Genomic DNA, 24205 nt, shown 5'->3' with positions numbered 1-24205 from the left:
CAGAAAGATGAAGAGTATCTGTTAAGGTGCTTGTGCTTATTGGCATTTATTTGCCTATCTTTCTGAGCCTCCAGCTATAAGAGCAGAATTTTGTTAAATTATGGGTTAAGTTTTGTCAAAGTTGTTTAATATGTATAAATCAGCTCTATTTTGAATATTTGTGTCACCAGTGAAATGTAGTGCAGTATTGTCACTGAGCAGTACGTTAGCAAAAATTGCACATATGCCAATATCCTTTAATGTGTGTTTCTTTTAATTCATAATTTTAAACTAGCCCCACAGCTATGACCACAAGCACTTAATCCTCATATGATCTAGCTCAAAATCCTCTACCCAGATACAACCCCAGTTCAGAAGAACAAAATCTTTAATTGTGTTGTTGCATACTTTTTACATTTCAAGTGGACATACTGTGAAACGTTTACATGTCCATGATTATATTTTAAGGAAACCCCAGTGACAACATAGAGATGGTTAAGGGTACTAAGTTTAATATTTTTCACGTTTTCAAGACCCAAGTTCCAACAGAAACCAACATGTTCAAAACCATCTACCAGTGAGTTTTCATTTCTCTATCATATATGCTAACTTAGAAAAGTAGCAAAAGCTGACCAATAAAGGAAGAACTTACATTTTTATATAGTGCCTTTCACTTCCTTGGGACGTCCCAAAGCGCTTCACAGCCATTGAAGTATTTTTGAAATGTAGTCACTATTGTAATGCCAATTCAATTAAAGCCAACAGCTTTAACAAGAAGTATATGTGGACATATGAAAGCAAGTAGTTGCATGTAAGTGTAATGGGGTCCAGGCTGACATTTGCCAGCAAAAGCTGAAAAGTGGGCATCTCCAGGCAATATTTTTTCTTGCTCCTGATTACTATTCAGCAACCACTGATTGAAAGTGCCCCCTCTGCATTTTTTTTGCTCTTGCACAGGAGCAAGGATGTCTTACTGCAGTTACACAGGGCCTTGGTGAGACCACACCTGGAGTATTGAGTGCAGTTTTGGTCTCCTTACCTAAGAGAGGATATACTTGCCATTGAGGGAGTGCAGCGAAGGTTCACCAGACTGATTCCTGGGATGGCAGGACAGTTGTATGAGGAGAGATTGGGTTGACTCGGGCTGTATTCACTTGAGTTTAGAAGAATGAGAGGGGATCTCGTTGAAACATACAAAATTCTGACAGGGCTAGACAGACTGGATGCAGGGAGGATGTTTCCCCTGGCTGGGGGGGTTCCAGAATGAGGGGTCACAGTCTCAGGTACGAGGCAGGACATTTAGGACTGAGATGAGGAGAAATTCCTTCACTCAGAGGGTGGTGAACCTGTGGAATTGTCTACCACAGAAGGCTGTGGAGGCCAATTCACTGAATATATTTAAGAAGGAGCTAGATAGATTTCTAGGCACAAAAGGCATCAAGGGGTATGGGGAGAGAGCGGGAATATGGTAGAGATAGAGAATCATCCATGATCATATTGAATGGTGGAGCAGGCTCGAAGGGCCGAATGGCCTTCTCTTTTCTATGTTTACCCACTCTGTCATGTTCTCCCTCTGTTAATGTTACTCCAAAGAGACAGAAACTATGCAATTCATAGAAGCTGCTGTATTGAATAATAACAAGAGAAACTAACCAGAGTCAAGAATTTAAGGTAACTGAGAGGTGAGATTGAGGAGATTGTCACTTCTCTGAAATTCAAGCAGAACATAGGAGAAAATCAGCTGAGAGTTGGGTTGAAGTTAGGGAGGAAAGGGAGGAAGAGCTCTTTGCATCCAGATGTTAAGTGCCTCTTATTCGTTCAAAAGCTTGGGAGCCATCTGATTTGGTGCCCATGCAGGCATCGAACAGCTTTGCACAAGAACATTCCCGACCTCGGTAAAGTGCAGGAAGGTTAAATTCTGCCTAGGTTTTCCCAAACTGCCTGGCAAACACTGACAGCAGTTGGCATGTAAGCTCTATTGCTAAAAGATTAATGGTATAAAATCACTCTTGATTAAGAAAGTATTCAACTCTTACTAATATGCTCATTGTAAACAATTTTACAACACCAAGTTATAGTCCAACAATTTTATTTTAAAAATTCACAAGCTTTCGGAGGCTTCCTCCTTCCTCAGGTGAATGTCAAGAAACCCTCGAACCCCTCGCATTTATAAATCACAGAACAATACCTGGTGATTACAGATAGTCTTTTCAACTGCCCGTTGCCAAGGCAACCAAAGTGTTCAGACAGATAGGTGTTACCTACAGGGCCACCGAATATACAAACGGCCAGAACAAAAAAAAGAGGCCGAAACATCCGGAAGGAAAAGACAGCAGTTGACCCGTTATATTAAAAATAGATAACTTTTGTTCGCTGGTGGGGTTACTTGTAGCGTGACATGAACCCAAGATCCCGGTTGAAGCCGTCCTCATGGGTGCGGAACTTGGCTATCAATTTCTGCTCGACGATTTTGCGTTGTCGTGTGTCTCGAAGGCCGCCTTGGAGTACGCTTACCCGAAGATCGGTGGCTGAATGTCCTTGACTGCTGAAGTGTTCCCCAACTGGGAGGGAATCCTCCTATCTGGCGATTGTTGCGCGGTGTCCGTTCATCCGTTGTCGCAGCGTCTGCATGGTCTCGCCAATGTACCATGCTTTGGGGCATCCTTTTCTGCAACATATGAGGTAGACAACGTTGGCCGAGTCACAGGAGGGTGGTGGGTGGGTGGTGTCCTCTCGTGTGATGGTGGTATCTGTGTGGATGATCTGGCATGTCTTGCAGAGGTTACCGTGGCAGGGTTGTGTGGTGTCGTGGACACTGTTCTCCTGAAAGCTGGGTAATTTGCTGCGAACGATGGTCTGTTTGAGGTTGGATGGCGTAGTTTCTCCGCTCCGGGGAAGTACTGGACGACGAAGGGTACTCTGGTTGCGTCCCGTGTTAGTCTTCTGAGGAGGTCTTTGCGATTTTTCGCTGTGGTCCGTCGGAACTGTCGATCGATGAGTCGAGCGTCATATCCCGTTCTTACTAGGGCGTCTTTCAGCGTCTGTAGGTGTCCATCGCGTTCCTCCTCGTCTGAGCAGACCCTGTGTATTCGCAGGGCCTGTCAATAGGGGATGGCCTCTTTGACGTGGTTGGGGTGGAAGCTGGAAAAGTGGAGCATCGTGAGGTTGTCCGTGGGCTTGCGGTAGAGTGAGGTGCTGAGGTGCCCGTCTTTGATGGAGATTCGTGTGTCCAAGAAAGAAACTGATTCTGAGGAGTAGTCCATGGTGAGCTTGATGGTGGGATGGAACTTGTTAATGTTATCGTGTAGTCTCTTTAGTGATTCTTCGCCGTGGGTCCATAGAAAGAAAATGTCGTTGATGTATCTGGTATATAGCACAGGGTCTGCTCAGACGAGGAGGAACGCGATGGACACCTACAGACTCTGAAAGGCGCCCTAGTAAGAACGGGATATGACGCTCGACTCATCGATCGACAGTTCCGACGGGCCACAGCGAAAAATTGCATAGACCTCCTCAGAAGACTAACACGGGATGTAACCAACAGAGTACCCTTCGTCGTCCAGTACTTCCCCGGAGCGGAGAAACTACGCCATGTTCTCCGCAGCCTTCAACATGTCATCAATGACGACGAACACCTCGCTAAGGCCATCCCCACGCCTCCACTACTCGCCTTTAAACAGCCACCCAACCTCAAACAGACTATCGTTCGCAGCAAATTACCCAGCTTTCAGGAGAACAGCGTCCACGACACCACACAACCCTGCCACGGTACCCTCTGCAAGACATGCCAGATCATCGACACAGATACCACCATCACACGAGAGGACACCACCCACCAGGTGCATGGTTCATACTCCTGTGACTCGGCCAACGTTGTCTACCTCATACGTTGCAGGAAAGGATGCCCCAGAGCATGGTACATTGGCGAGACCATGCAGACGCTGCGACAACGGATGAACGGACACCGCGCAACAATCGCCAGACAGGAGGGTTCCCTCCCAGTCGGGGAACACTTCAGCAGTCAAGGACATTCAGCCACCGACCTTCGGGTAAGCGTTCTCCAAGGCGGCCTTCGAGACACACGACAACGCAAAATCGTCGAGCAGAAATTGATAGCCAAGTTCCGCACCCATGAGGACGGCCTCAACCGGGATCTTGGGTTCATGTCACGCTACACGTAACCCCACCAGCGAACAAAAGCTATCTGTTTTTAATATAACGGGTCAATTGCTGTCTTTTCCTTCCGGATGTTTCTGCCTCTTTTTTGTTCTGGCCGTTTGTATATTCGGTGGCCCTGTAGGTAACACCTATCTGTCTGAACACTTTGGTTGCCTTGGCAACGGGCAGTTGAAAAGACTATCTGTGATCACCAGGTATTGTTCTGTGATTTATAAATGTGAGAGTTTCGAGGATTTCTTGACATTCACCTGAGGAAGGAGGAAGCCTCCGAAAGCTTGTGAATTTTTAAAATAAAATTGTTGGACTATAACTTGGTGTTGTAAAATTGTTTACAATTGTCAACCCCAGTCCATCACCGGCATCTCCACATCATAATATGCTCATCTCATTGCTTATTATAGCTGAGGCTCAATGGCTGCTGAGTCAGTTATATTGGATGGTTAAAATTCATTTTCTATATACTATCTGTAACAATCTAAAGCCCCCATTGCTCATTTTATAGAATGCTTTTTTGTTTTAAGAGGATGTTGCATTATCCCACTATGTAGCTACCTACTTTTCCACACTGCGACTCCATCCCTCACTCCTTGCTCTGGCTTAGCCTGATTATATACCACTTAAGTGTTGTGTTCAACACTTGACACCCTTTACACCCTTTTTATCCTATCCATCACCAAAAGCATTTATTTCCTCCTCAGCAACATTGTTCGTTTCTGCCCTTTGTTGCTCCAACTGCTGGTGGAACCCATATCTACACTTTTGCCTTCAGGTTTGACTTCTCCAGCTGCACCCACATAAACTTGGCAACTCATCCAATCCTAAGCAGAGTATTTCTAGCAATGCCCTAAATTTCTACCCCCACAATGTCCCCTCCAAGAATCCCCCAAGATTCCATCCTTGACCCACTCTTACATGCTGCTTCTTGGTGACATCATCCAAAGATTTAGGGTCAGCTTTCATATGTATGCAAAAGACGTCCAGCTCGACCCCTCCACCAACTCTGTCCTATCAGATAGCTCATCTGACACGAGCCTTGGATTAGCTGTGATTTCCTTCACTGATCATTAGCAAGACCAAAACCATTATCTTTAGCCTTCTCCACAAACTCTGTACCCACCGACTCCATGGTCCTCCCTGGCCACTGTTTTGGGCTGAACCAGACTGGTTGTAACCTCTGTGTTCTGTTCGACCCTTAACTGAGTTTCAACGTCCTATCCATCACAAGGCCTGCCAATGTCCACTTCCATAATGTCACCTGTCCAATACCTTTTATGCTTTGAATACAGCACCTCCCAAACCCACGACCTCTACTACCTAGAAGGACACGGGCAGGAGGAACATGGGAACAACACCACCTGCACATTACCCTCCAAGTCACACACCATTCTGACTTGGAAATACTTTTCAATTCTTTTTTGATGTCAATGGGAATCGGGGAAAACTCTCCAGTGGCTGGAATCATACCTAGCACAAAGGAAGATGGTAGTGGTTATTGGAGGCCAATCATCTCAGCCCCAGTACATTGCTGCAGGAGTTCCTCAGGGCAGTGTCCTAGGCCCGACCATCTTCAGCTGCTTCATCAATGACCTTCCCTCCATCATAAGGTCAGAAATGGGGATGTTCGCTGATGATTGCAGTGTTCAGTTCCATTCACAACCCCTCAGATAATGAAGCAGTCCGTGCCCGCATGCAGCAAGACCTGGACAACATCCAGGCTTGGGCTGATAAGTGGCAAGTAACATTTGTGCCAGGCAATGACCATCTCCAACAAGAGAGTGTCTAACCACCTCTCCTTGACATTCAACGGCATTACCATCACCAAATCCCCCACCATCAACATCCTGGGGATCACTATTGACCAGAAACTTAACTGGACCAGTCATTAAAAACTGAGGCTACAAGAGCAGGTCAGAGGCTGGGTATTCTGTGGCGAGTGACTCACCTCCTGACTCCCCAAAGCCTTTCCACCATCTACAAGGCACAAGTCAGGAGTGTGATAGAATACTCTCCACTTGCCTGGATGAGTGCAGCTCCAACAACACTCAAGAAGCTCGACACCATCCAGGACAAAGCAGCCTGCTTGATTGACACCCCATCCACCATCCTAAACATTCACTCCCTTCACCACTGGCGCACTGGCTCTGTGTGTACCATCCACAGGATGCACTGCAGCATTTTCGCCAAGGCTTCTTTGACAGCACTTCCCAAACCTGCGACCTCTACCACCTAGAAGGACAAGAGCAGCAGGTACATGGGAACAACACCACCTGCACGTTCCCCTCCAAGTCACGCACCATCTCAACTTGGAAATATATTGTCGCTGGGTCAAAATCCTGGCACTCCCTTCCAAACAGCACTGTGGGAGAACCTTCACCACACGAACTGCAGTGGTTCAAGAAGGCGGCTCACCACCACCTTCTCCAGGGCAATTAGGGATGGGCAATAAATGCTGGCCTCTCCAGCGACACTCATATCCCATGAACGAATTTTAAAAAATGCTTCCGTCACCTCCAGACTCAATTACTTCAATGCTCTCCTGGCTTCCCATCCTCCAACCCCTGTAAGCTTCAGCTGCCCTCAAATTCTGCTGCCAATATTCTATCCTGCACCAAGTACCGTTCACCTAACACCACTATCATTATTAACCTACAGCTAAAATTTTTAAAAAATATATTTTTGTTTAAATTCCTCCATGAACTCACCCCTCCAACTCTAAGCCCCCCAGCTCTAAAATCTCCCCAGATTCTATGTTCTCTCTAACACCAGTCTCTTGTGCAATGCCCCCCCTCCTCCATTCCTTTCGCCCTACCATTGGCAGCCATGTATTCAGCTGCCTAGGACCTCTGCTGTGGAATTTTAGATTGAGATTTTTGATACACCTCCTAAAATCTTTCCTCCTTTAGCTTGGTGTTTGCTTCTCCTCGTTGATCAGTGACATACCTTGGAATGTTTTTCTATTTTAAAGATGCTGTGTAAATGCGATTTGCTTTGATCTGTTGTTATTGTTGAAAATCTTCACGTTTTTCACTTTCCCATCTCCAAACAACATCTGGCCCAGTGGCTGTTCCATTGCCCTCAACTGGTGAGTACACTGGTGTGGTATACTCTAGATTAAAAGGCACTCTACTTTGGTAGCAGCCACTGCATGAGCTAATATTGGGTAGGTCTACAGATCATAGAATGGTTACAGCACAGAAGGAGGCCATTCGGCCTGTTGAGCCTGTAGCCTGTTGGTCTTGTAGTCACGTGGAGTAATCGGCACACTTCTAGCTCTAATTATTGCTAAGTCTTTGGTTCTAAGGATATGTTGTGTGAAACATAGCAACAGGAATAGGCTGTTCAGGGTATGTGCAAAAGTTGTTACCCGCAGTGTATTTGCAGGACCTTTTTTTATTCAAAAATAATTTCCTTCCCCCCGCCAGTTAGATAGTGAGGACAGCCACAGTGGTCTTGATCAAATGGTACAAATCCTCTGGAAAGTCTCGAGCCAGCCCCTTCGACTTCATGATCCTTAGGCCCTTGTTCCCAGTAACAAAACACACCTAGGCAACACTGTGGGGACCCCTTGGGATTACACCAGTCTGTGAAGGAGTCAAACCCTTCTTTGCCAGCTTGTAAATCTGCTCTTTTACATTATCAGATGTGAGTTTGAGACATTTAGGCACACTGCTTCTATAAGGTAGCGCTGACTGGGACAAGCTCTAGTCAGGAGCGTGCATGCGAACGCTGTGGCTGTCTGCAAACATTTGAAGAGGAACAGGTAGGATAAAGATGTTAAGTTTCGTTTGATTCTTATTGAGCAGAATCCACAGGCTGGCTCGTTATTAAAAGTCCAAGAGGGTACTTCCACCCAACTAGGAAGTATGAATTGTTCACTGCTTCAATACTTGTAACCTAACAAGTTTCTTCATTGATTTATTGAATCTGAAAATTAAATGCTTGCATCTTGTTTTTTAAAAAAAATTGTGAGGATGACTGGTGTTACAAATTACAGGAAGGAAAGTCATATGTTTCCTGTTTGAAATAGCTGAAGGGAGTACTTGAGGTTAAAGCATTACAAAGGCCTTGCCCTCTAGTGTTTCTGAATATTACATTATGTTTACATTTTTTTTATAAACTTCAAAAACCTTTTGATTTCCTGGTTACGGACACCATGTTCAACACCTTTCTGAAGTTAGCTGCAGAAACAGAGTATATGGTTGCTTGCCCTGGGTCTCCACTTTGAGCTTAAGTACTGAAACATGGTATCTCACTTCTCCATCTCTAAGACCGCCTATTTCCACCTCTGTAATGTCACCTGTCTCTGCACCTGCCTCAAGCCATCTGTTTGTTGAAACCCCTCCTCCATGCTTTTGTTACCTCCAGATTTGACTATTCCAGTGCTGTCATAGCTGGCCTACCATTTTCCACCCTCCATAAACTTGAACTCATCCAAAACTCTGTTGTCCGTATCCTAACTCCCACCAGGTCCTGTTTATTCATCACCTCTGTGCTCGCTGACCTACATTGGCTCCTTGTCCACCAACGCCTCGAATTTAAAATTCTCATCCTTGTGTTCAAATCCCTCCATGGCCTCGCCCTACCCTATCTCTGTAACCTCTCCAGCTGTATAACCTTCCGAGAACTCTGCGTTCCTGCAATGCTGGCCTCTTGTGCATCCCCAACTTACTTTGCCCCATCATTGGCAGCTGTGCCTTCAGCTGTCTAGGTCCTAACCTCTGGAATTCCCTCACTAAACCGCTCTGCCCCTCCACCTCCTTTAAGGCTCCTTAAAACCTACGTCTTTGATCAGGCTTTTTGTCCAATAACACTCCTGTGAAGCACCTTGGAGCATTTTCCTACGTTAAAGGTGCTTTATAAATGCACGTTGTTGTTGTTCATACTCCAGAATGAAGCTATTGTATGGTCTTCAGTTGAGGGAGTACTTTAAAGGAACTGATGTTAACATTTTTCCCTTCTTCTGATTGTTGAGTTGCCTGATATATAGATTTTTCAATTTGGAAATGATGACTGAAGCATTTAAGGGTTTAATCCATTTTTAACATGGTTCAATGATTCTACAAAGACAGAATAATTTTTAATTGCAGTATTAGCTTTACCATCAAGTATCCATACATTTCCTTTTGCAGATTTTACCAGATCCGTGCCAGTATGAAGCTGCCTCCCAGAGTTCCACACAAGTTGGAGGCCAGTCTACTGAATCCAGCAGGTAGGACGAATGAAAGGAGCTTTAATGTTTAGGAGCTGGCACCACAGACTGGAGTTGAAGTGTGTGACTTTTGAAAAAAATTTTTCATTACTCTTGTCCAAGAATATCCAAAACTAAATGTTTTGTCCTTTTCATGTTTGAAGTCTAGAAGTTACATCTTTGCCGTACAAATTTCAAGTTAATTACTTTTGAGCTACTTCAGAAGAGGATGCAGATAAAAAGCAGTGAGATGGTTATTGGAGTTGGGAGAGGGAGAAATTAGGACCGTACTTTTCTGTCTTTTTAGAATGTGGTCATGGAGGTGTGCTAAGTGTATGTAGTGACATCCATCCTTCAGCTGTGGTACCTTTTTATATCTACCCATTATTACATGATTGACTGACTTGTTCAAGCTCTGTGACATTGTACTTGTGACAAATAACAGAAGTCCTGAGTGCATAGGGAAGGTTGGGTAGGGAGGGAGAGTGTTCCTTTTCAATGGAGAAAAATCCTAGCTAGAGTCAACATGTAAAACATATTATATAGATACAATTCTGGACACTCATTACCACCGGAATGCCTCAAAGTTGTGGCGTACAAATGCTGCACTTCCCCTCCACCCCCCCCCCCCCCCCCCCCCCCCCACAAATATCAGGAATGGGCTTAGCGCAACATGCAAAACCTGGGCTAATGGTGCCAGAAACATTGGTCCTGGATATAAGGGGCCAAAAATTTGCAGGCAGATTGCACCATTAGAATGATGCAGTAACGTTTGCACTACATTATTAATTTATAAACTATCCAGCAATTTGCGGAGTAAAAGAGATACACCACAAGTTCCAATCCTCCGCAAATTGCCGATAAACGTTTGTTCTTGCCTTGAGGCTCCGTGTTGAACGAGATGCCGATCGTGACGTTCCTTGCGTATCTCCGATTTTAATCGCTCCACCATTGGCGGCCGCGCCTTCAGCTGCCTAGACCCTAAGCTCTGGAATTCCCTCTCCGCCTCTCTCTCTTCCTTTAAGACGCCCCTTAAAATCTACCTCTTTGACCAAAGTTTTTCTCACCTGTCCTAATATCTCCTTATGTGGCTCAGTGTCATATTTTGTCTGATAACATTCCTGTGAAGCCTTGGGACGTTTTACTACGTTAAAGGCACTATATAAATTCAAGTTCTTTTTATTTTTTTCTTTCTTTTCCTTTCTGTCTCTCTCTTCTTGCTCTCTCTCAATCCAGTCTCCTTTCCCTCTCTTTATTCCTCTTTCTGTCTCTATTTCGTTTAACTCTAATTCATCCTATTTCCTTCTCCTCCATCTTTCACACTCTCTTTCTCTATCCTTTTCTTCCATTGACCAAGAAAATAAGCCATTGGGCACGAGGTCCCAGACGTGACATTCACATCGCTGTGCCATTGTCGAATCGACATTCCAGCAATTTCCGGCGCAGATATAGTGCGATGTCAAAGGTGAGCATAAAAGTCCAGTTAACATCGTTCACCGCCGTTGCAGCAATTTCTGGCCGAAGATCTTTTTATTTAGTTTGAGAAAAATCTGCTAACCCATTTGTAACTGCATGTGTGCTCTGCAGACTGCTTTTCCTAAGAAGGATTGGGCACCCAACTAGCTGAGGCCGAACTGTTCCTATTTCTGGACATATCCCACTAATGACAGGCACTGAAATGGCAGGAAGTTAATTCTCAACTCTTGTATTCATGCGAGATGCAAACACGATAGTGATGACATGAGAATATCCCTATTCTTTCTGTTAACAGTTCAACCGGACCATAATATTATAGTTGTTTTGAACAAGAATACCGAAGCTCTAATAAATGCTTCATTAAAAGACAACTTAGAGATCGACGGGTCGCGTGTTTGGGCGGTGCTGCTGAAGAAGTTGCGAAATTGCATCCTATACACACTGCAGCCACTGTATGCCGATGGTGGAGGGGGGATGGATGTTTAAGCCAGTGGATGGGGTACCAATCGAGCGGACTGCTTTGTTCTGGATGGTGTCAAGCTTCTTGAATATTGTCGCAGCTGCATCTATCCAGGCAATGGAGAGTATTCAATCACACTCCTGACTCGTGTCTTGTAGGTAGGTGGTGGAGAGGCTTTGGAGCGCCAGGAGGTGAGCCACATGCTGCAGAATACCCAGCCATTGACGCTGTAGTAGCCACCGCATTTATGTGGCTGGTCCAATTGAGTTTCTGGTCATTAGTGACCCCCTGAGATGTTAATGGGGGGGATTTGGTGATGGTAATGCCGTTGAATGTCGGGAGGTGCTTAGGCACTCTTGTTGGAGATGATCATTGCCTGCCACTTGTGGCGTGATTGTTACTTGCCACTTATCAGTCCAATCCTAGATGTTGTCCAGATCTTGCTGGATGTGGGCATGGACTGCTTTAAGATAACTTTGGAAGATAAAGATAGGCAGATGATGTTGATGAGCTGGGGCATTTGGCTGGTCAGGGGCTGGGATAAGAGGGAACCCAGGGAGCTTTATGGAAGAGATTAATATTTTTAGGGCTAAGTGGAGAAGCTGTGGAGAATGGAATGGATAAGGGATCAGTCAACAGAGTGGGCTGGGGGTTTGGCAGATGGAGGAATGAAGTTTTGGATTGAAAGGCTCATATGATGTAGAATGGGTTCGGTTTTGGATACAAATAAATCCATGGTGTCTGAATTGAGGATGGGTGGAAGGCCTGAGAAGTTAGTTGGTGGTGGAGAAAATGAATTTGGAGTTTCTATTCTCCAGAATGATGTTGGAGTTGAAGGCAGATTTGGTTGTGGAAAGAGAACAACCATACAACCAAGCTAGTTGCTCATGTGCATTTAAGCTTTTTAACCATAGATTTGAAGCCACTCTGGTAACTACTGTTAGGTGAGTAGTGGGGTTGCGAGTCCATCTGCGATCTGAGGGGAACAAAGATGTCAAAGGAGGCTTGATGTAGTGGATCACATTGGGTGTTGTAAGCATCTGAGGGGACCATCATATTGTGTGTTGACTGTATTTACTTGTTCCATATCAATAAAATCGCTTTAGCAATAGCACAGAGAAATAAGCAAAACGGTGTTACCCGCTCCTCTGGGTAGAATCGTAACTCCTGCCTCTTCTTGGTAGTGGTCCTTCTCCCTCCACCTTCTGATGGGTTGGCCAGCATCAATAATGGCAGTGTTCCCGCTCAGGACTGTTCTCTACGAATTTAGCAGTGAGACCGACGTCTGCCCAAATTGGGCGCAGGTCATCCCACTGCTAACTCGATATGCTTTGTGCCCATTTTACACCTGAAAAACAAGTGCAACCAATTTCTACCCCTACATTCTCTGATCTATCATGGTGTCCTGAGGTGGGGTGGCAGCCTTGTTGTACACACTAAGGAAAGCACTAACAATTTTTGCAAGAAGAGTTCAGGTAAAAATGTTTGTGGAGGCTGTTATATGGAGAGTAGATACACACCATGAAGAAAATCCTGTGTAAGGTTAAGAATTTTCATTTGTCAGAATCTGAAGAATGGTGAACAGAGTTTACAACTGAGGTTAATGCCGGTGGCCAGAGGTGTTCAGCCAAGGGGTCAAGGACTCCATGATTTGGGCTGGAGGTTGGGGGCTGGTTCCGAACGGGCCTTGAGGCCAGAGTTGGAGAGTCGGGCCAACATGACGTTTGGAGTCAGCCATGGCAGTTGGGCCGAGGCGGAGCTGCTGCATCAATTGAGAGCAACAACTTTAGGAATATTTGAGCAAGAATTATTTTGTACTGGCTGGGCACTTTTCATTTCTAGAGTCATATGGTGGGGAGCTCTTGAGAGTCTCTGATTATAAGTCCCAAAGCTGAGCACTATGTAGTGGTTGAAATAAAAAGAAAGTGTAAATGCTGAAAATCAAACAAAAACAAACTGTTGGCAATACACAGTAAGTCCTTCAGCATCTGTAAAGTGAAGAGACAGGTTAAAGTTTCAGAGATGGTATCATCAGAATTCAAATGGAGGGGAACATGATATAACGGTATATGTAGATCATCACAGTAGAATTGAGATCACTCAATGGATGGTGGACAGAAATTTGGCAATGTGTTTTTTTTCCCTCCTCGACAAAGCTGGCTGCTGATAGGCTGAGTACTGAGCCGCACACAGATGCCAGGCAGACTGGAGGGTGGAGAAACTACACTTTTTAAGAGCCATTTTTGGAGGAACTTGCTGTAGATTCCTGAGCAGTCAGATAAGTGTTGGGCAGAAAACTGTTGAGACCTGAGTGTTGATCAGTCTGTGCTAATCCATGCAGGCAGGGTGGATCTGAAGGGCCTAATATGATGCTGCATTCTGCAGAACCTGTGTTTAACTGCTTGCCTCTTGAGAGAGTCATCTGAGTTATGTAGTGCATTCTTCCTTCAATTGTATGTACCATAGCGTCGTGGAAATTTTTTTTTAAAACATTGTGCTAGTGCCCTCATGGGTAAATCACTGTGTAGTATGGCAATGAGCTGCACTGAGCAGAAAGGTCCCAGATTCGATCTTTGATTAATTTAGCTGATCTCAAGTGGGGCTTGGTTAGTGCCTCAAAATTATATCCAAGTTTCCTTTGCCGTGGGAAATCACAATGCTGATGTTTTTCTACCATTCACTGCATGATTCCTCTCTGGAGATGAAACATTTTGTTTGTTAAACCATGGCATTCTGTTAACATAGATGAAAACAAATACATCTCTTTAGTCTAGGTAGTAATTTGCAGGAAAGATAGTACATTGACTGCTTGCAAGTAATATTTGGATAGTAGGAATTAATGAGCTCTCTTAAATGCAAAAAAAGAGATTGTACCGAGTAAAGAAAGGGTAAATAAATATGGCTTTAGGGCAGGAAAATCATTTTAAAAGATCCAACTGGGTCTTGAAATGGAAGTTGGATGGGCTAAGTGTCTTGTTAACCAGTTAAAAATAAGCTTTTAATGATTCATCAGGAAGTTACATCTGACTACATGTAATCTTCATTGTTAACTAAAATATTGCTGATCTTTTTAAGGTTGAGTGGGTTCTTGAACTGTGGATAATATGTACAAAAGTTGCAGGTGGGTGTCCTGATTGCACTGATACAGACAAAGCAATGGACACAGCAGTTGAAGGTCCATCTATGGCATCAGGTGTTGTGGCCCTGGTGTAGGTGATCTGCGATCCTCCCAGATGCATTAGCTGATGGGTACTTGATAAAATGAGCCACTGGAAGAGCCAGATCACTGTAGAAGTAATTGGAGGCTTTTCAGTTTGACACAACTCTAATGCACATGTGACCAATATTTAAAGCATATTGGGCCCCCTGCTATCTTCACTATACCCTTTTTTAAAAAAGCTGCATGACTATTTGGTTAGGAACTGAATTATGGCTTGATGACAGTAAGTACAGATGGAGACTATAAACTGTTGCATGAAATATAATGGGCCATAATTTGCTGTAGCAGGACATCTAATGGCGTCTGCTGTTAGACTTGGCCTTACACGTTTCGGTTTTTATATTTTTTTGTGTGGCAAGTTGCTGAAAGTGCGACCTGATAATGTTACAGCGAGGGGAACAGGGACATCTGGGACCTGAGTGAACTGTGTATCTCCTTAACCAATCAGATTGATGGATTGTGAAATTAACAGCGCAAGGACTGAGATGGAAGTGTAAGTTAGAACGGGTGAATTCAATGTCAAATCAGGTACAGAAAGAGAAACAGGGCATGAAAGATTGGATTGAGAGAGAGAAAAAAGAAACCAAGGAAATGTTTTTTTTTTAATTTTTTTTTAAATCAACAACAATTAAAACCTGAAGGAATGAGATGCCACACTTGTAATAGTTATTTTCAATGCCAGAGGATGATTGGCAGTAATTAAAACTTATCACTTTGTTAAAAGGGTACTTAAACTGAAATGGATAGAACTTAACTTTCTGTGGCGAGTTTAGTTCATGTCTACCGTGCAAATACAGCAACTTCACACTGTTCAATGCATTTGAATGCTGAAACAGATAGCGAGATGAAGTTTTTGCAAAGCTAATGGTGGAGTGGCACATCTCGGCAGCAACTTTTGGATATCCGCATTTGACCGCATGAGCACCATTTGCCTAGCTGTTATTTTGACAGCAAGTTCCGGCCCAGTGATTCCTGAGTTGCTATGATTTTGGAAAGCAGCCAAGTAAGGCACCCAATTAAAGCTGAAATATGCAGGATATGTTCTTTCTAGGTGTGGGCGGGGGAGGAACTTCGTAGAATCTCAAGGAAACAGTGTTTTTTAAAAAAGAGCCAATGCTGGAGTAGGTTGTGGGAGGCACAGGCTCGATGTTCCAAATGCTCTTTTTCTTTTGGTTCTGTACTTTCGTTTTTCCCATCAGCTATCCTTACAACTTCTGGGTCAATTGCCAATTTCTATTACTTCTGCACTATTTATTCCCTGTGTTCTAGTGTAACTTGCATGTAGGTTTTATTACGTTATATATTTGTTTCCTTAAAATAGTTCAGCAAACTTGCTTTTCAATTCACATTTGTTGAAATAATTTGTTGACTTTGAAACACCAGAAAAAATTGTAAAGGAAATTCAGAAACTGCCTTTTGAATGAACTATCTGTATTGATATCTGTTGCTATGTTGTCATTTTTTAACATAAAATAAAGTTCCTTCCCCGTGGGGAAATGTTTTCTTTAATCATCACCCCAATGGTGTAGTGGAAAAATGCATTGTGTGCTGTGGTACTAAGCCTTATCGACAGAATGTTCCCAGCTTTAGTTCTGTGGCTGTGCTGAATTAGCTGATCTGAGCTGAGGCCATAGTTAAGAGTGTTGCAAATGACTTCAGTGCTTTGGGTTGGGGAGGAGAAAAATCATGCACAATGAGAATTTTGAAACTTGTATTTTAGTACAGAGCAATAGAGAAATGTAAAACTGCAATAAGTAAACACAGAAGTAAATCTAACTTGCATGAATTTTCCTTTAAATTGAAAATTAAAAATCATTTGTCTACATTCATTTTCACCTGTATTAGCTGTCTCATAACTGTATATCTTTGAGAATGCAGATCGTTCTCTGAAAATATATCTTGCATGTTTACAAACCAAATTACACAATCCCTCTTGAGTGTAATGTTTTTATGCTCACCCAAACTATAGCAGTTTGCAAATAATTTATATATTTTTAAAAAAATCTCAATTTCAAGTTTGGAAGAAATTATTCAACAATTTTCTTTCTGTTGAATTAGATTTTGTAGCAAATCAGTGATTAAACAACCGGGATAACAAATCTGTTTTTAAAAAAAATAAAGCCATGATCTATTTGTAAAACCAGATAGTGTGTGGCATTTAATGTACAAAGCAGCAGTTAATCATTATTCTGCCATGTACTCTGCTGGTGCCCCCCCCCCACCCCCGGTGTCACACCTGAGACTGGGAACATAATGTGGGAAAACGTGGGTGCAAATTTACATCTTCCCACTCCATAGCAGAACAAATTGGTGTTTCAGCAAGCTGCCTGTTAATTAACCGCGAGTCTTTCTTGCTTGCTGATCAACGTGTTTTCAGAAGCTATTTTGAATAGTATTTTAGTTCAAAATACTGTGAATTTAGATGCGTAGCTTGTGATATCATCTTCATTAATCTACAGTTCTTGGAAGTGGCATCGTAATCGAGGTCATCAATTTACTTCCTATTTCAAATTAAAAGGCAGCTGAATTTTTTTATTACAATTTTAATTACTGAACATGTTGTAATCAAAGTTCCCAGAGAGGAGCTATAATTAATATCCTATTTTGGTGCTAAGTGTAACTGTCGCATGCAACGATCAGGCCAAGTATTGAGAGAATGATTGTATTTTACAGTGTCAGCTTAAATGTCTGATGTTTAATAGTTGTATGAAAAGGCACCTTTTTGAAGATTTAGCACGTTTATCCAGAATGCAGCTCAGCCATGCAGATCAGGAAGATCCCAAATTTAATTTTTGGTATGTCTGTATTAGCCAATCTTGCCTGAGGAAGAGGTAAGAGCACATCAATTGCCCTCATCTCAGAATTAGAGAAAAAAATCAGTCAGGGTTTCTACTTGTAATCGAGGACATGGATCAGGCTCAACTGTGAAGCTTTCCTATGATCGAAAGCTTACACTTGCTGACTAGGTTCTTGAGGTATTGGTGGGTGACTGGTCTCTGTGGAGTGGAGAAAGAGGAAGGAAAAATATTGCATAAACTCAGTATTCTGAGTTTGCCCCATTGTCTCAAACCCCAAACTGATAATTCCCTCCACCTCCAGTGTTTGATGTTTAGAAGGCAGTTGAATTCTTTACAGAATTAACAATGTAAAGTATTGAAATTCAGATCTTCAAATAGTTAGGTGTGGTCTAGTGAGGGTTAAGTTCCTTGAGGGCTGGTGCGGCCTGCATGTGATTCTTGGTTTAAATAGAGGGAATAAATAATATCTGTAGTGGTCTGTTCAATCCATGTAAATAATTCAAAAATATATTAAAATCTCAAATATTTATGAAGCAACACAGTCTTGCAGGCTGTAGGTTTAAAACTTGGATTTAAAATTTGTATTCTCAAGTCTAGATTGAATTTAGCTGATTTCTCAGCCCAAGCTTTCAGGCATTTTATGTATTTTTGATTATTGTATTTGCAAATTTTTAAACTATCAAGTTAAACCAAGCTTCCGTTTACCTGTTCCTGGTGATTTAAATGGGTATTAAAGATTTCATGGCACTATTCAATTCTTTTTTTTTAAAAAAGAGCAGGGTGTTTTTTCTGATGTCCTGGCCATCATTCTATCCTTGTGACCCACCAAAAAAAGAGCAAATTGCCTGGTCATCTACCTCATGATGGTTCAGGGACATTGCCGTGTACAAAATGACTGCTTTGTTTATCTATATTAATAGCAGTATGCCACTTCAAAGGTAATTCATTGCACGTGAAGCTCTGAGATGTTTCTGTGATTGTGATATGTAAATATGTTTTTTAACTGTGACATTCCATACTTTTAAACTAATGTGTTATTTGAAAACATCAGAACCAACTTAAAATTCCTGTTTAGTAAATACTAAATACCAATGTTTTACTTAATGTCATACTAAGTAATGTAAAATTTACTGGTTAATGTGCTTTTTATTTTCCTTTCTAGGTTCTGAACTTGCCTTTCCCCCTGCTGTCCACGATTGTACGGTCTGCAGTAAAACCTTTCAGATTCTTTATAAAAATGAAGAGATTATTGTTAATGATGTGTTACTCCTCAAAGTTAAAATGTTGCTTGATAGCAAGAAGGTAAAAAGCAATTTAATTTCAGATTCTACTTGAATATTTTTGAAAGTGTGGTTTTAAATTTCAACAGTTTCATTAGAAATTGGGTAAAGTAGAAGTAGTGTAAGCTTGATCCATGATGTCCAACAACGACAACAGCAACAACTTGCATTTATATAGCGCCTTTAACATAGAAAAATATCCCAAGGTGCTTCACAGAAGCCACAGGAACATATGAGGGTGATTAAAACCTTGGCCATAGAGGTGGGTTTTAAGGAGGGTGTTAAAGTAGAGAGGTATAAGGAGGGCACTCCAGTGCATATGGCCTAGATGGCTTGGAAATATATTGCGGTTCCTTCATCGTCGCTGGGTCAAAATCCTGGAACTCCCTAACAGCACTTCCCTTCACCACACGGACTGCAGCGGTTCAAGAAGGCGGCTCGCCACCACCTTCTCAAGGGCAGTTGGGGATGGGCAATAAATGCTGGCCTTGCCAGCGACGCCCATATCCCATGAACGAATAATAATATAAAAAAAACGGCTGAAGGCATGGCTACCAATGATAGTGTGAAGAGAGTGGGGGTGCACAAGAGGCCAGAGTTAGAGGAACACAGAATTCTCAGAGGATTGTAGGCCTAAGAAGGTTAGAGATAGGGAGGAGCGAATTTTATATTTAATGCATTGGGTGACCAGGAGCCAATGTAGGGCAACAAGCACAGGGGTGATGGGTGTGTGGAACTTAGTGTGGGATAGAAGATGGGCGGCAGAGTTTTGGATGAGCTAAGTTTATGGAGGGTGGAAGGCCACCCAGGAGAGCATTGGAATAGTCGTCTGGTGAAAAAAGAATGGATAAGGCTTTCGGCTGCAGGTGGGCTGACGTGAGGTGAGGCGGAGACATGTGGTTACGGAGATAGAAAGGAGTAGGCCATCTTTGTGATGGTCAGAAGCTCAGCTTGGGGCTGAACAGGATGCCAAGATTGAACAGTCTAGTTCAATCTGAGACAGTGGCCAGGGAGGGGGGTGGAATTGGTGGTGAGTATATGGAGTTTGTGGCAGGATAGTAAATGATGGCTTCCCAATGTTTAACTGGAGGAAATTGCAGTTCATCCAAGGTTGGATGTCAGACAAGCAATCTAACAGCACAGAGGCAGTAGAGGGATCGAGAGAGATGGTGGAGAGGTACGGATGAGTGTAGTGAGTGTACATAATCCTGTGTCTGTGGTCTATGTTGCCAAGGGTTAATTTACGGCACAAAAGAAGACCAGTTGGCCCATTGTGTCTGTGCCAGCCGAAGAAGAGCTATCCAGCTTAATCCCACTTTCCAGCTCTTGGTCCATAGCCTTGTAGATTACGGCACTTCAAATGCATATCCAAGTACTTTTTAAATGCAGTGAGATTTTCTGCCTCTACCACCCTTTCAGGCAGTGAGTTCTAGACGCCCACCACCCTCTAGGTGAAAAAATTTCTCCTCAACTCCCCTCTAATCCTTCTACCAATTACTTTAAACCTATGCCGCCTGGTTATTGACCTCTCTGCTAAGGGAAATAGGTCCTTCCTATCCACTCTATCCAGGCCCCTCATAATTTTCTACACCTCAATTAAATCTCCCCATAGCCTCCTCAATTCCAAAGAAAACAACCTCAGCTTATCCAATTTTTCCTCAAACCTAGAATTCTCCAGTCCTGGCAATATCCTCATATATCTCCTCTGTACCCTGTCTAGTGCAATCACATCTTTCCTGTAATGTGGTGACCAGAACTGTACGTAGTACTTTAGCTGTGTCCTAACTAGTGTTTTATACAGTTCTAGCATAACCTCCGAGCTCTTCTATTTTCCGTTATTAGCCAAGGCATAGAATATCCCATGTGCCTTTTTAATCACCTTATCTACCTGTCCTGCTACCTTCAGGAATCTGTGGACATGCACTCCAAGGTCCCTCTGTTCCTATACACTTCTCAGTATTCTACCATTTATTGTGTATTCCCTTGCCTTGTTTGCCCTCCCCAAATGCATTACGTCACACTTCTCCGAATTGAATTCCATTTGCCACTTTTCTGTCCACCTGACCAGTCCATTGATATCCTTCTGCAGTCTACAGCTTTCTTCCTCACTATCAACCACACATCTGCAAACTTCTTAATCATGTCCCCTACATTTTAAATCTAAATCATTGATGTATACCACAAAAAGCAAGAGCCATAGTACTGAACCCTGCGGAACCCCACTGGAAACATCCTTCCAGTCACAAAAACACCCGTCTACCATTACCCTTTGCTTCCTGCCACTGAGCCAATTTTGGATCCAACTTGCCACTTTCCCTTGGATCCTATGGGCTTTTACTTTTCTGACCAGTCTGCCATGTTGGACCTTGTCAAAAACCTTGCTAAAATCCACATAGACTACATCAAACGCGCTACCCTCATCAACCCTCCTTGTTACCTCCTCACAAAATTCAATCAAGTTAGTCAGACACGACCTTCCCTTGACAAATCCATGCTGACTGTCCTTGATTAATCCGTGCCTTTCTAAATTCTAACGATTAATACTGTCCCTCGGAATTTTTTCCAATAATTTGTCCACCACCGATGTTAGGTTGATTGGCCTGTAATTACTCGGACTATCCCTTTCTCCCTTTTTAAATAACGGTATAACGTTAGCAGTCCTCGGGCACCATGCCTGTTGCCAGAGAGGATTGGAAAATGATGGTCAGAGCCTCCGCTATTTCCTCCTTTGCTTTTCTTAACAGCCTGGGATATATTTCATCCGGGCTTGGTGATTTATCTACTTTCAAAGATGCTAAACTCCTTAATATTTCCCCTCTCACTGTTAATCCCATCCAATATTTCACCTCCTCCTCCTTAACTACAATGTCTACATTGTCCCCCTCTTTTGTAAAGACATATGCAAAGTATTCAAGGACCATACCCACGTCTTCCGCCTCCACACACAGGTTACCTTTTTGGTCTCGAATAGGCCCTATTCTTTCCTTAGTTATCCTCTTGTTCTTTATGTATTTATAAAACATCTTTGGGCTTTCCTTGATTTTACTTGCCAATATTTTTTTCATGCCCTCTGGCGCATTCCTAATTTCCCTTTTTAATTTCAGCCCTGCACTTTCTATATTCCTCTAGGCTTTCCCTTGCAGTCATCCACAATAAGGTTGTGAATGGCATTTAAATCTGACTTTTTCAACTTCAGTATATGCTCAGAATTTCACAGCCCTACACATGTATGAGCATACCAGTTGGGGAAAAACGTTTATTGCATTATGCTGTATTTACCATTTTTTATGCTGCTGAAAATGCATTTAATATGTTGCAGTGATTATATGTTTTAGTAAGAAATTAAATTAATGGAAAAGGTGCATTTTAAGTTAATAATACTTTGAAGTGCAAAAATGATCGATTTTCATATTTGTAAAAATTCTACAATTGAGGAAGTCAAAATAGTAAGGTAACTTCTTCAATTTTATATTTAGATTGAAGCATCCCTGAACGAGATGGATTTCCAGTTGTCTTTAGATCTCAATTTCACTGACAAAGATTTTACGTAAGTATTCATCAAAAGGTTAGGATTATTTTTCATGTTATTTTGAATTAACAATGGTACTCAGCTATGTGGAAAAGTTAAGTTTGCAGCCAATCTTTGATAATTATAAATACATTTTTAATTTGTTCTTGGAATCTGGGTGACACTGGCAAAGCTACATTTATTGACCATCCCAAGTTTCCCTGGGAAGGTGTTGGTGGGCTTTCTCCTTGAAACACTGCAGCCCTTTTGGCTATGGTATTAGATAGGTATGAGAATTCAGGTCTGCCACAAGTCTGTACCCTTGATCAGTGGTGTCAGTCGCTCCCTTAAGCGGTCTGATTGCCTGCTTTTTACAGAAGTTGATTCCCACTGCTCTTTCATCTGCTAGTGCAGCAGCGGGACTGGAAGTGTAACAATGAAACTCTTGTGATCTGAACCAGATCTCCAGGTCTTAAGCACGTGTCTTCTTTTTGTCTCTCCGAAGGTTGACCAACTTAACACTAGGCGAGGCGTCATTTGGTTTAGTTCGATGCGTTATTCCAAAGTAGTCAAAACATACAGAACTCTGAACAGGGGCGATCTCCCCAGTGTCCTGGCCAATATTTATCCCTCAACTAACATCACTTAAAAGAAAAAAAGCAGCTGATCTGGTCATTATCATATTGCTATTTGTGGGACCTTACTGTGCGCAAATTGGCTGCCGTGTTTCCTGCATTACAACAGTGACTACACTTCAAACATACTTCATTGGCTGTAAAGCGCTTTGGGACGTCCTGAGGTTGTGAAAGGCGCTATATAAATGCAAGTCTGTATTTTTATGAGAGTTACTTGGCACAATCAGTCCAATTTACTCACATACAAAAGTAAAAAATCCATGCACACTACCCCTTCTTGGGGACGGGGGGGTAATAACTTAATATAGAATGATACATTCACACTATCTGTCCTTCCAAATAACTACAAATAATCTGTGATTATTTGTCCCTTGCAGCCCCTCTGCCACCTTTATCCTTTCACAGCTTTTCTATTGCCTTTCTCCTTTTGCAGCCTTTCTGCTGCTTTACTTACTGACGACTTCTGGTCTCCTGCTTCGATTCTTAAAAAGCCTCTTTCCCGTGACTCAAAAAATCAAGAGCTTTTTTACATATCTCCCTGAATGGCCATACATTTGGTAATAAATTGGCCATTCTTTGGTATCTGTGCTGAAGAACTGTCTATCCTGCATTTAAATCATCTCTCACCTGCATGGGACTGCCTGGAGTAGTTAACCACTTTTATGCAAGATACTGCTCAAAACACAGTAAAAGACAGCTCATGCTTGAGTCTTATTTGTGGATAAAAGTGGTCAGAGAATCCCAAACTATGGCAGGGAATTGCAGGATATTGACCCAGTGGCAGTGAAGAAACGGCGATCTATCCAAGTCAGGTTGGTATGTGATCTGAAGGAGAACGTGGAGGTGATTGGGTTCCCATGATCTTGCTGCTCTTGTCTTTCTTTCTCAGTGGTTGAAATCCGAGAACTAGGAGGTGCTGTTGAAGTAAGCTTGGTGAGTTACTGCAATGAGTTCTGTAGTGCGCCAGTAATGAACGGGGTGAATATTCAGTCCAGTGACGTGGATGATGATCAAATGGACTGCTCTTCCCGCATGGTATCGAGCTACAATAGTGGTGAGTTTTCCATCACATTCGTGACCTGAGATGTTGATGTTGGAGAGGTTTTGAGAGGTCAGGAGTTGAGCCACTTGTTGCAGAGTACCCAGACTCTGTCACGCTCTTGTAGCCATATTGTTATGGCCGGTCCAGTTAAGCTTCTGGTTAGTGGTGATCCCTAGAATATTGTTGGCATGATAGTGCTGTTGAAGGTTAAGGAAGTCATTTTCTGGCACTTGTGTGCTGTGTGTTGCCACTTGTTAACCCAAGCCTGGATGTTGTCCAGGTCCTGTTGTAGGCCGGCATGGGCTACTTCATTACGTTCGTTACTAGCACACTACAGAATTCATTGCAGCAACTCACTTACTTCAATAGCATCTCCTAGATCTCTGATTTCAACCACTGAGAAAGAAAGCCAAGAGCAGCAAGGTCATGGCAACCCATTT

General features: G+C 42.8%; 1 protein-coding gene across 6 annotated transcripts in view; it reads left to right on the top strand.

The window, feature by feature from the left end:
- Positions 1-24205, top strand: part of fam135a (family with sequence similarity 135 member A) — a 268472-nt gene that overhangs the window by 59671 nt on the left and 184596 nt on the right. For 5 of the 6 annotated variants that reach the window (XR_010962864.1, XM_067984032.1, XM_067984030.1 and 2 more), the window contains exons 4-6: positions 9288-9367; positions 18463-18602; positions 22057-22127. Coding sequence is in view for 5 of the 6 variants with exons in the window: in XM_067984032.1 (XP_067840133.1) it covers positions 9288-9367; positions 18463-18602; positions 22057-22127 (291 nt within the window). In the remaining variant the exon portion in view is untranslated. The remainder of the gene's footprint in view (positions 1-9287; positions 9368-18462; positions 18603-22056; positions 22128-24205) is intronic. The other variant, XM_067984033.1, reaches the window with a different exon arrangement.

Source organism: Heptranchias perlo, chromosome 5, assembly GCF_035084215.1.
Source record: "Heptranchias perlo isolate sHepPer1 chromosome 5, sHepPer1.hap1, whole genome shotgun sequence".
Lineage (NCBI taxonomy): Eukaryota > Metazoa > Chordata > Chondrichthyes > Hexanchiformes > Hexanchidae > Heptranchias > Heptranchias perlo.
The sequence above is the reverse complement of the archived record's forward strand: the minus strand, read 5'-3'. Positions and strand labels throughout refer to the sequence as shown.